Below are 13,792 nucleotides of genomic sequence, written 5' to 3'. Positions count from 1 at the left end.
TCTCATCCCCCAGTCCGACCAGGTGCCTCTGTTCTGTGCAGCACAACACCCTGCACACTGCTGTGTGTACTGTACTTTCTGTCCCAGTCAGTGATTTCCTTGTTTGTTTTTCTGTTTACTCGACACCTGAGTGCACAGGCTGGGAGCGATTTCAGGTAGCACTTGGCACGCCCTAGCACATGGCATGTTTTTTTCAATGAAAACTAAACCAAGCAATCTTGGCTCCAAGTTCAGTGTTCTTTGTACTATATTACACTGTCCCTCACTCCTAGACAAAATCCTTTTTGTCAACTTCGCTGAGCAGTAGATATTTTTCTAATCTACTCCGGATTGTGAACAGATGTCTACAACATATTAGCAACTAATTATAAATTACAGATAATAGAATTACATGCTGTATTCAAACATACTATATATATATTAATTTGCATAAAAATAGGCATAAGTGTCATACTATAATAGTCATGAATGCTAGAGTTCATAGAACTTTTAATTCATAAACTTTTCAACATAATCACATTTTAAGTTTTTATTGTGACAGTTCTCTAGTACCTAAAATTAGTGTTCATTCAGTATAAAAAAATTTTTTTTTATGTTTACCATTAAATCTTCATTTTATAATCTCATTATATATCCCTATGTATATCTCCATATAAGCATGCATTTGTAAAATCATTTCACACCTATGTGTATAAACACATATATCCATCCATCCACTCCTTACATCATTACCAGTTCAGGGCTTGGGATCATTAGGCTTTTGCCACTTTGCTCTCCTGGCCCTGGATATCCTAAAGGCCAAAAGCTACCAGGAGTATGACACTGAGCCACAAGACTGTGGATGGTTAGGGATGAAGCATTAAAAAAAGGAAGGGCTGGGAAACTCAGGCCAGTGGTAACAAAGGATGTGAGAAGGGATTTTGTGAATAGATTTTATGTAACAGTAGATACAGTGGTTAAGCACTCAGCTGCTAACCAAAAGGCTGGCGATTGGAAACCACCAGCCGCTCCATGGGAGAAAGATGTGGTAGTCTGCTTCCGAAAAGACTTAAAAAAAAAAAAAAGGCCAAACCCATTGCCGTCGAGTCGATTCTGACTCATAGCGACCCTACAGGACAGAGTAGAGCTGCCCCATAGAGTTTCCAAGAAGTGCCTGGTGGATTTGAACTGCCAACCCTTTGGTTAGCAGCCATAGCACTTAACCACTAGCATACAGGGTTACAGCCTTGGAAACTCTATGGGGCAGTTCTACTCTGTCCTATAGGGTTGCTATGAGTCGGAATCGACTACAATGGATTTTTTTTTTTAAACAGTTAATTTTGGCAGGCATGGGGAGGAGACTGGCAGGCAGTCTGACAGCAGAAAGAAGCAGGTGATATGCTAAGACATAAAGGCTTTTCATCTAAATTTTGAAATAAAAGGCTTACAAATGAAATTGTAGGACCCAATTACACAACAAAGTCATTTGCATTAAAGCAAAATCAGCAAGTGAAGATAACATACATTGAGAGATTGGTGGGGGGAATTAAAAACCAGAAGTGAGTCAGGTACTCTATGTGAGGAAGGGGAAGGCGGGCAGAGGGCCACCTTGTTCACTGAGTCCTTCAACGGGGCAGGACCGCTAACGGAGGGCATGTGGAGTGGGAGGCCAGCTCCAAAACAGCCTCACACCTTCAACTCTATTTCTTCAACTTGACTCCCATTCTGGAAACCATGATTTAAACATCCTCAAACTAAAGTCTTGATTTCAAATACCCCTCTTCAAGAAATACTAATAAAATAATGTGAAAAGATGCTTAAAAATATATACATATGCATCAAAACCAACTATAGGACCACTACTTAAAAAGGTAAAATTTTCATGATAGAGCTGTATCTCTTTCAGATTTAAAAATTTTTTTAAATTTATTTCCTTGCCTTGACACTCTTGCAAATAGTAGTCAGTCAATGAATATTTAAAGAATTAACCTGAATCTGGGTTAATGTGAGCCCAAAAGTAAAATGTATGATTCCCCATGAAATATGCTTTTTGGATACCTATGAAAAATCCTCTTCCTTATAACCAAAAGGAATCCTCTGAAACCGTGAATAACCAGAAATACTAAGTTTATTTTTCTGTAGTACTTTCTGTGACCTATCAAATATCTATATATACTGAAAAGTATACTTTTTTTAAAATTGGAAGACCACATTTGAGCAAGCATATTTTACTTTAAATGAGACAAATTCGAAAAATAAATGCAATCCAAAGAACACATGCTTTTGTAAGAAAGATTAGAAAATAAAACAAAGCCATACCTTCTTCTCCCCCCAGATCTTATTAACTGTGTGCTTTCCTCTTCGAGAGCTTGCATCATCAATAACATCATCATGAACCAGACTAGCAGTGTGGATCATTTCTGCAATTAAGGCTACGGAGCGCTGGCTTGCTCGCACATCTCTAATTAACAGAAAGCAAGGCTTTTTAACAGAGACGCCGCCTATAACCTCCTCAGCAATCATCTTGTGAACACTGGACATCGGATCTAGGACAAAGAATTTTATTTCTCTAAGAGAAACTGCACAAATGTTGGCTTCCCTATACAGCCACTTCTTTCATTTGGACAACATCTTAAAAATGTATGAGTTACCCTGCCAAGATTATGTTTTATGGATACCATAGTAGGAAGCAGAATTTGCATAACTGACAATAAAAAAGGTAAAAATAGCTTAGAAGTCTGACCACTGAGTTCCCTGAATATTCATCTTTATATCCTATTGTGGTCCTCTTGGTTGGCTGATTAAGTTCACAGTTACGTTACCACGAAATTTCAGAGGCGAAGGGGAGGATAGCATAAGGAACATTATTTTAAGAACCAAGTGTGGACAAATATCGAATGATTTCACTTATATGAAATATTTAAACAAACATACAAAAAAAAAAAAAGCCCGTTGCCATTGAGTCGATTCCAACTCCTAGTGACCCTACAAGACAGAGCAGAACTCCCCTATAGGGCTTCCAAGGCTGTAATCTTTATGGAAGCAGAATGCCACATCTTTCTCCTGTGAAATGGCTGGTGTGTTTGAACCTCCGACCTTTGGGTTAGCAGCTGAGCACTTAACCAATGTGCCACCAGCGCCTCTCTGAAATATTTAGAATATGCACATTCACAGAGATAGAAAATAGATTAGAGGTTATGAGAGGTTCGCAGGAGGGAGTATGTGACATTATTACTAGACGGGTACAGAGTTTCTGTCTGGGGTAATGAAAAGGCTTTGGAAATAGTGGTGAAGGCCGCCCAACATTATGAATGTAACTAATGCCACTGAATCACACATTTAAAAATGGTCAAAATGTCAAATTTTGTTTTTACCACAATAAAAAAAGACTAAAAAATATTAATATGCTATAGCTACTTAACACAAATGCGCACGCACGGGCAAATCTAAGCATCACTATGTTCAAAGCATTTAATACAGCCTTCAATTAAATGTTTAGTATGAAGACCTCAATAACCAAGACAGAATTTTATAAATAATTTTCCCAAATTCACACTTAACCTTTGCATTAGAAATTTTAAGCTTTTATTTCCCAGGTTTAATACAAACTATAAGACAAACACTCTCAAGAACATAATGCATGTGAATTTTATCATTAAAAGGACTGTCTCCTATACGACATTTTAAAAAATTATCGGCAGTACTGTCACCATTAGCATCTATGGGGAGTTTAAAAACTAAATTTCAGGGAAGTCAAATTTGAGCAGTAACGAACTATTCTGGACCCAAAACAGATGCCTGACTTAAACACACATTAACCAAATGCTTCACTTATTCTGTATCTTACTTTTAAAATACCATCAAATTATATCTTAGAGGGAAGATATATGACTTCCCTGAAAATCTAATTTAAACATCTGCAAAAGACAGTGCTCATTCTGGTTCTTCAGGCACAGCAGAATATGGTGAAAGATGAAGTATAACTACATAAAAGTTGCTGAAATTTTACAAATACAAAATCAGCTTGAGAGTATCTTCTGATCTTGCTTTAAATATAATTTTAAAACATGATGCCTTGCTGGCTCATTTCATCTAAACCTCAGAATCTTCCAACGGCTTTCCGCCAGGAAATCAATTGTAAAGTGCTGCTCATTATTTATTAATATTTCAAAATTATACCCATTCTTAATACTTCCAGATATCAATACGTTCATCCAAAGGGGAAGAAGTAAGATCCTGTAAGGCTACTTTAATAATTGAGAAAATGGAGGTTCAGATGGCTTTCTCTGAATCCCTCACAGACCCTATATTAGGAAGCTGGGATCTTAGGCATTTTTCAGATAAATTTAGGGGACCTACTTCGATACTTGTCTGTTAGTTTGTCATACTGTGGTGGCTTGCATATGGCTGTGATGCTGGAAGCTATGCCACTGGTATTCCATGGTCATCCATGGTGGACAGGTTTCAGTGGAGCCTCTACACTAAACCAGACTAAGAAGAAGGATCTGGAGATCTACTTCTGAAACCAAAAAAAAAAAAAAAAAAGGCCAGTGAAAACCTTATGAACAGCAGTGGAACACTGTCTGATACAGTGCTGGAAGATGAGCCCCTCAGGTTGGAAGGCACTCAAAGTACGACTGGGGAAGAGCTGCCTATTCAAAGTAGAGTCATCCTCAATGAAGTGGATGGAGTAAGGCTTTCAGGACCTTCATTTGCTGATATGGCATGATTCAAAATGAGAAAAAACAGCTGCAAACGTCCATTAATAACTGGAATGTGGAACAAACGAAGTATGAATCTAGGAAAATCCAAAGTTGTCAAAATGAAAGGGAACATGTAAAGATCTATATCCTAGGCACTAGTGAGCTGAAATGGACTGGTATTGGCCATTCTGAATTGGATAATCATATGGCCTACTATTCCAGGAATGACAAATTGAAGAGAAATGGCATTGCATTCATTGTCAAAAAGAACAAGATCTATCTTGAAGTACAACACTGTTAGTAATAGGATAATATCCAGACACTTATAAGGAAGACCAGTTAATACAACTATTATTCAAATTTACGCACAAACCACTAATGCCAAAGTGAAGTGGAAGAAATGAAGTAAAAAAGCTGAACAGAAGATTTCAAAGGGTGGCTGGAGAAGACACAGCAAAGTATTATAATGAAATGTGCAAAGACCTGGAATAAAAAAACCAAAAGGAAGGAACACGCTGGGCATTTCTCAAACGGAAAGAAGTGAAGGAAAAATTCAAGCCTCTACAATATCGAAGTATTCTATAGGCAAAATATTGAATGATGCATTAAGCATCAAAAGAAGATGGAAGGAATACACAGAGTCACTGTGCTAAAATGATTTGGTCGATGATTAACTATTTCAGAAGGAAGTCTGATCAGGAACTGATGGCACTGAAGGTAGAATTTCAAGCTGCACTGGAGGCACTGGCAAAAAACAAAGCTCCAGGAATTGACAGAATACCAACTGACATGTTTCAACAAATGGATGCAGCACTGGAGGTGCTCATTTGTCTATTCCAAGAAATCTGGAAGACAGCTACCTAGCCAACTGACTGGAACAGATCCATATTTGTGCCCATTCCAAAGAAAAGGTGATCCAAAAGAATTAGAAAATTATTGAACAGTATCACTAATACCACATGCAAGTAAAATTTTGCTGAAGATAACTGAAAAATGGCTGTAGCAGTATATTGACAGGGAACTGCTAGAGATTCAAACTGGATTTAGAAGAGGAAAGGAACAAGGGATATCACTGCTGATGTCAGATGGATCCTGGCCGAAAGCAGAGAATACCAGAAGGATGTTTACCTGTGTTTTATTGACTATGCAAAGGTATTTGAGTGTGTGGATCATAGCAAATTATGGGTAACATTGCGACGAATGGGAATTCCAGACACTGGGATTTGTGCTCATGAGGAACCTGTACATAGACCATAAGGCAGTCATTCAAACAGAGCAAGGGGATACTCCGTGGTTTAAAATTAGGAAAAGATGTGCATCAGGGTTGTATCCTTTCACCATGCTTATTCAATCTGTATGCTGAGCAAATAATCCAAGAAGCTGAACTATATGAAGAGTGCAGCATCAGGACTGGAGGAAGACTCATTAACAACCTAGGATATGCACGTAACACAACTCTGCTTGTTGAAAGTGAAGATGACTTGAAGCACTTCAACAGATGAAGATCAAAGACTACAGCCTTCAGTTTGGATTATACCTCAACATAAAGAAAGCAAAAATCATCACAACTGGACCAATAAGCACCATCCTGATAAAGAGAGAAAATACTGTAATTGTCAAGGATTTCATTTTACTTGGATTCATAATCAATGGCCCACAGGAGCAGCAGTCAGGAAATCAAACAACGTGTTGCAGGGGCCAAATCTGCTGCAAAAGACCTTCAAGTGTTAAAAAGCAAAGATGTCACTTTGAGGGTTAAAGGGCACCTGACCCAAGCCATGGTATTTTTAACTGCCTCGTATGCATGCAAAAACTGGACAATGAATTAGGAAGAACAAAGATGAATTGACACCTTTGAATTATGGTGCTGGCAAACAACATGGCCAGCAATACTGACTATACCATGGACTGCCAGAAGAACAAACAAAACTGTCTTCGAAGATGTACAGCCAGAATGCTCTTTAGAAGCGAGGATGGCGACACCTTGTCTCCTGTACTGTGGACAAGTTATCAGGAGGGCTAAGTCCCTGGAGAAGGACAACATATTTGGTAGAGGGTCAGTGAAAAAGAGGAAGACGCTGGATGAGACAGACTGACACAGTGGCTACAACAATGCACTCAGACACAACAACGATTGTGAGGATGGCACAGGACTGGGCAGTGTTTCATTCTGTTGTATGCTGAGATGCTATGAGTTGGAACCAACTTGATGGTACTAACAACATCTTCTCTGAGATGAATGCACAGGAAAAGATGGGGACTTGTACAGTTTTTTTTGTTTGTTTGTTTTCTTTAAATATAAACAGTATTTTTAAGAATACTTTGTCAACTGAATTTCAGTCTAATAAAATATACACTTCCTACTAGTTAGTAGCAGAGCTTACCTTAAAACAACTGTTAAGGCCGCTACCCTTTTTCATGCTTTCGCTAGGTGGGCACCACTTCCGTTATCACAAACTATGTCAGCAGACACGGTTTCCTGCTGGGAAGTTACAGTAAAATGGCAGCACTCACTGAGACACTAGAGTGTTTTTAACTTGAAGATATTAAAACAAAGACAAAGACTTCTTCAAATGTTTTGAAATTTCATATGTAAGTATACAGTGATGCTATTTTGCATGGCTACATTATCGACTGATGAAATCATGACTCTTGTTTAGAATGTCATTTGGCGCTGTGACATAGCCCCAATGAGAAAACAAATTGTATTTTAGATGCCTTATAATTTTTTCTGACGCCCCTTTCCTATACAATTAGGCTTTAATGTGTATCAGTTATATCTGGAAAATACTCCCACTGCTAGGTATTCACAACACAGGATAGTGGTGGGCCAAATAACCAACATTTAGAGGTGGCAGAAAAGTCTCACTATCTTTAAGATGAAATCTCCAAAGTGCCAAACTGAGTCATACTTTCAAAACGCTGGGCACCATTTCTACTTCATACTATGAAATAGCTGCTACAGTTTCCCAACTTCTGGGAGAGGTGTTAAGAAAAGCCAGACAGGCAGGACACCAGGAGAGAAGAAGCTCTTACTCTTGAAAGCAGGCTGTGTTGCCAATACTTCACACCCAGAGAAGTTTGCTACCGTTCAGCTAGCCCTCACTACACCTGTTTGCTTAGCTCTTTCCTCTCATTAGATTTTTAAAAACGTTTTTACAATGAAGAATTCCAAACATACACAAGTAAATGGAATAATATAATGAACACCCACACACCCTTCACTCGGCTTACACTCAGTTACATACTAACACGTAAGGTGAAGTCTTAATCAAGTTACAAGTAAGCTCCCTGTGTGGGAAAGTAGTCTCTAAAAAGAAATTCAAACTGTGTCCTTGGATTGCCTTGGTTTGGGCCAAATGAGGGAAGCAAATAAATGAAAATAGTAAATGTGGTCTTACTTCAACAACAGAGACAAAGAGAAACTTCTATTCCCAAATCTATACTGAAAAGGTTGTAGAGAGTTGTTCTCAAGTGGGACATAGAAGGCCCTATTTCTATTTTAAAACATGCTTCTGTTTGTCTCTTCTGACAATTTTGAAAATAAGTAATTCACTTTGCTTGTTAGAACTGTGACAAGCGCTATCAGTGTTTCTGAAAATACATCCCTTGTCCACCATTTCAGAATCAACTAGGGTACTCTTTAAACTACACACTGAAACACAGTCTTTAATGGTGGGTTCTAGCATCTGCACTGCCTATAAGCCATGGCCAAGTGGAACAAGAGTCCAGTGTCCTATGACAAAGGTGAGCTGAAAGGTGGGGGGTAGTTAGCAGAAGACCCTTGAACTGCGTCTCTTCACAGCTGAAGGACTAACCTGCTCTCAGCAGCACAATCAAGAGCAACCCTTTTTTCTTTATCTCTGCATCATTATGAGTTTCAAAGGATATGAACAGATACTTTATCAGAGCTCTACACTGAAGAAATTCACTGTTAAAAATGCAGATGAAGTCTCTCTCTCTATACACACACACACTTTACTTTTCAGCATGTGAACTACATTTCCAACTGTTACCTGTACTGATAAAAGTACACATAACCGAGTTGTCAGTATCCCTGCCAATATATCCATATAGAATCTCAAGATTTTTTTTTAAAACTGCCATTGAATCGACATGCCACAAATCTGGGTCCTTCAACTAGTGAGACTGTACAATGTGCCCTGCTTTCCACTCTGGTCTGCTCTGTCAGCCTCTTCATTGGTGGATCCAGAAGAAGCACCTCCAGAGGGAGGGAGAAGTCCCCAGGAGCATATTCCTGGCATTCTGATGTAATACAATGTAATGATGGGCTCTACATTAGTCTCCTGTGGCCGCTGTAACAAATCTCCACAAACTTCGTGGCTAAAAACAACAAAAATTTCTTCTCTCACAGTACTGGAGGCCAGAAGTCTGGAATCAGTATTACTAAGATGAAATCAAGGAGTAGTTAGGGCCATGCTCCCTCTGGAGGCTCAAATGGAGAATCTGTTCCTTGTCTCGTCTAGTTTTTGATGGCTGCTGGCATTCCTTGGCTTGTGGCTGCGTCACTCCAATCCCCAAGGCCAATGTTTTCAAATCTCTCTGCTCTGTCTTCACATTGCTTCTCGTCTGTGTGTGTCAAGTCTCCCTCTGCCTCTCTCTTATAAGAATACATGTAATTGCACTCAGATAATCCAGGACAATATCCCCATCTCAAGATTCTTAATTTTAATCATACCTGCAAAGACCTTTTTTTGCCAGATATGGTGACATTCACCGGTTCCAGGGATTAGGAGGCCTGGTGGTACAGTGGTTAAGTGCTATGGCTGCTAACGAAAAGGTTGGCAGTTCAAATTCACCAGCAGTTCTTTGGAAACCCTATGAGGCAGTCCTACTCTGTCCTATAGGGTCACTATGAGTCAGAGTCAACTCAGTGGCAATGGGTTGGGTTGGGTAAGGATTAGGACATGGATTTTTTGGGGGGCCATTTTTTAGCCTACCACAGGGTTTCTAATCTTTGTCAGCCTCCTGTGTTGATGCTCAAATGTTTCTTTTCAATAAAATTAGCTGATTTGCCTAAAATTTTCTGTGTGTTCTCATTATTGATGCTACCTTGAGAAGTGTCTTGCCTTCCACAGTGGCATTCAGGTTTAATGGGTGGGATCTGAAGGAGTTCCTGAACATCTCTTGCTGTCAGATCCTCATCTTCGACCTCCTACTTTTGCTTCCTGGCTTTTGTTTCTGGTCACTGCCATCTTATTCCCTTTGCCTGTTTTGTTTACAGACACTTGGGGATGCCGCTGGCATCAATATCAAGGTGCCTTCAATCTAAGGAATGCCATGGAATGCAGGAGGGATGCCTGGGAGCTCAAACTTGCTTAGCAGGTCATTATCCTTGGTCATTGTTTGTTCACCTTGGTGTGCTCAGAATGAAGTCTATTTGGTGGGAAAGGCAATTCTAAACTTGATAACAACAGTCGTGAATTCATCTGCAGATTCAATAACAACAGGAAAGGACTGACACCCAAGAGCAGCAACTTCTAAATATTTTCAAATTTATCTCCAGATAAAATAGATGCCTGCAAACCTCCATCATAAATGATGCAGGTTTCATGCTATTGTTTACCTTCTTGCCATTAAACAAGTAGAACAGAACTTTCTAAATCTTGGGATATGTGGGAAGCAACCCACCATGACAATATCTTGGATCTGCAACTTATCTAGGTTAGCATTATGCAGGGCTTCCTGCACAGGATACAGGGTGCGACAGAATAATTCAGCAGTTTTTCGAATTGGGCACAGCTAATGGAAGTGTTGGCTTATCCATAGATGGAATCAACCTCACACTGGCATGGGTGCTGGAAGAGAATGCACATTGCACATTCACAAACGCTACAGAGGTAGTGGACAACCCTCTTTCTCTCACTGTGTTCTCCTTACACTTGAGCTTGAACTGACCAATGAAATGAATGACCATGTGCTCATCAAAATCTTTTTTTTCTTAATGGGTATGTCTTATTACAGACTGTTCTTGGAAAAAAAAAAAAAAAGATCCATTTTAATAGCGAGTATGGACACACTGAAAGTGCCATCTCGTAGGTTAAACAAGAACATTCCTTTTGGCACCAGCCTTCTTGCCTGTTCCATAAGCAACAGCAGCAATAGTTGGCTCAGTGATTTGGAACATATATAGCTTGACGCTGGGAGACATTCAAGTAAGGTGGTGTTGTAGTGACAGTGAATAGCCTTCCTAAGGGTATACTTTGACAATTCCGTTTTTCTTTATGAGAACCATAAAAAACAACTCCTTTGAATATAAGGTTTTATCACATTATATTTGATGGGACAACTGAGACAATTTACATTACCTAATCAAACATGTCAAGATCTACCCTGAAGTACAAAGCTCTCAGTGATAATATCTACACACTTACAAGGAAGACTGGTTAATACGACTATTATTCAAATTTACGTACAAACACTAAGGCCAAAGATGAAGAAATTGAAGATTTTAACCAGCTTCTGTAGTCTGAAATTGATCAAACATGCAGTCAGGAAGCAGTGATAATTACTGGTGATGGGAATGTGAAAGTTGGAAACAAAGAAGGATCGGTAGTTGGAAAATATGGCCTTGGTGATAGAAATAATGTCGGACAGTGCATAATAGAATTTTGCAAGATCAACGATTTTCTCATTGCAAATACCTTTTTCCACCAACATAAATGGCAACTATACACATGGACCCAGCCAGATGGAATACACAGGAATCAGATTGACTACATCTGTGGAAAGAAATGATGGAAAAGCTCAACATCATCAGTTAAAACAAGGCTAGGGACTGACTGTTGAACAGACCATCAACTGCTCATATGCAAGTTCAAGCTGAAGCTGAACGAAACTAGAGCTAGACCATGGGAGCCAAAGTACGACCTTGTATATATCCCACCTGAATTTAGAAACCATATCAAGAATAGATTGGATGCGCTGAACACTAATGACCGAAGACCAGAAAAGCTGTGGAATGACATCAAGGACATCATACATGAAGAAAACAAGAGGTCATTAAAAAAGAAAGAAAGAGAAAACCAAAATGGATGTCAGAAAAGACTCTGAAACTTGCTCTTGAACTCTGACCACCTAAAGCAAAGGGAAGAAACGATGAAGTTAAAGAACTGAACAGAAGATCTCAAAGGGCGGATGGAGAAGACAGTATTATAATGATATGTGTAAAGAGCTGGAGATAGAAAACCAAAAGGGAAGAAGGTGCTCAGCATTTCTCAAGCTGAAAGAACTGAAGAAAAAATTTAAGCCTTGAGTTGCAATAGTGAAGAATTCTATGGGGAAAATACTAAACGATGATGAGGAAGCACCAAAAGAAGACTGAAGGAATACACAGTCCTTATACCAAAAAGAACTGCTTAACGTTCAACCATTTCAAGAGGTAGCATATGATCAGGAACCGTTCATACTTAAGGAAGAGGTCCAAGCTGCAATGAAGGCACTGTGGAGAAAAAAGGCCCCAGGAATTGACAGAATATCATTTGAGATGTTTCAACAAAAGGATGCAGCACTGGAAGTACTCACTCACCTATGCCTAGAAATTTGGAAGACAGCTACCTGGCCAGCTGACTGGAAGGGATCCATAATTGCCTATTTCCAAGAAAAGTGATCCAACAGAATGCAAAAATTATCAAAGAACATGAATATCACATGCAACCAAAATTTTGCTGAAGATGATCCAAAAGTGGCTGCAAAAGTATATTGAGGGGGCGGAGCCAAGATGGCGGACTAGGCAGACGCTACCTCGGATCCCTCTTACAACAAAGACACGGAAAAACAAGTGAATCGATCACATACATAACAATCTACGAACCCTGAACAACAAACACAGATTTAGAGACGGAGAACGAACTAATACGGGGAAGCAGCGATTGTTTCCAGAGCCTGGAGCCAGCGTACCAGTCAGGTACGGCACAAGCACAGAGAGCGGCTCCACCCCCCTGAACTAACCCCGGGAGGGGGACCAGCCGGTTCACGGGCGGCGTGGGACGCAGCCAGTAGGAGAAGTCCCTGGGAGGCAGTGACTGGTCTTGGAGCAGAAAGAGCAGCGTCCGAGCCGGGGAACCGTCCCGCAGGGATTTGGACTGGACGCAGGTACGGCATAAACACGGAGAGTTGCTCCACCCCCCTGAACTAACCCCGGGAAGGGGACCAGCCGGGTCGCGCGGGCGGGGTGGGACGCAGCCGGTAGGAGAAGTCCCTGGGAGGCAGCGGCTGGTATTGGAGCGCGGAGAACAGCGTCCCAGCCGGGACACTCGGTCACGGCACAAGCACGGGGACCTGCTCCACCCATCTGAACTAACCCCGGGAGGAGGCCCAACTGGTTCTCGGGGGCGGCAGGGCCACGTGGCTGGAGGGACGAGAAGTCCCCGGGAGGCAGCGACTGATTTTGGAGTCAAGAGTGCACCATCCCAGTAGGGGAGCCTCGACGCTGGGCGTGGGGCTGGAAGCAGAGGATCTAACCGTGACTCCAGCGGGCCAGACCCCCCGGGGGCAATCTCCACACAGCCAGCACACATAGGCGACGCGCCCGCGGGAATCTCAGATATAATAGTCATTCCAAGCAAGACAAGCAACTCTGGCTATATTCTGAGGTGCTACTCTCCTATCTCTCTGTTCCCTCCCCCACCCTCCCCAGGCGGCTTCATTAACATCTGAATAGCCTGAGCCAGAGGGAGAACTCTGATAGGGATCTGACTGCATTTTTTTTTAGCGGATTTTCTGGAAAAACTAGTTTCCCAGTGATGGCTCGGAGACAACAATCCATATCAAACCACTTAAAGAAGCAGACCATGACAGCTTCTCCAACCCCCCAAACAAAAGAATCAAAATCTTTCCCAAATGAAGATACAATCTTGGAATTATCAGATACAGAATATAAAAAACTAATTTACAGAATGCTTAATGATATCACAAATGAAATTAGGATAACTGCAGAAAAAGCCAAGGAACACACCGATAAAACTGTTGAAGAACTCAAAAAGATTATTCAAGAACATACTGGAAAAATTAATAAGTTGCAAGAATCCATAGAGAGACAACATGTAGAAATCCAAAAGATTAACAATAAAATAACAGAATTAGACAAC

The 13,792-nt window shown here is 40.5% G+C and overlaps 1 protein-coding gene across 8 annotated transcripts in view; it reads right to left on the bottom strand.

Moving 5' to 3' along the window:
• The window catches only part of PDSS1 (decaprenyl diphosphate synthase subunit 1), a 77,365-nt gene that overhangs the window by 28,258 nt on the left and 35,315 nt on the right, over positions 1-13,792 (bottom strand). For 6 of the 8 annotated variants that reach the window (XM_010590666.3, XM_064284935.1, XM_064284931.1 and 3 more), the window contains exon 5: positions 2,299-2,440. In XM_010590666.3, the coding sequence (XP_010588968.3) occupies positions 2,299-2,440 (142 nt within the window). Of the gene's footprint in view, positions 1-2,298; positions 2,526-7,066; positions 7,162-13,792 lie in introns of those variants that run through there. The other 2 variants (XM_064284938.1, XM_064284937.1) reach the window with 2 other exon arrangements.

The sequence above is a fragment of the Loxodonta africana genome, chromosome 4 (assembly GCF_030014295.1).
Source record: "Loxodonta africana isolate mLoxAfr1 chromosome 4, mLoxAfr1.hap2, whole genome shotgun sequence".
NCBI classification, from domain to species: domain Eukaryota; kingdom Metazoa; phylum Chordata; class Mammalia; order Proboscidea; family Elephantidae; genus Loxodonta; species Loxodonta africana.
Note: the sequence above shows the minus strand (reverse complement) of the source record. Positions and strands in the feature narration are given on the sequence as shown.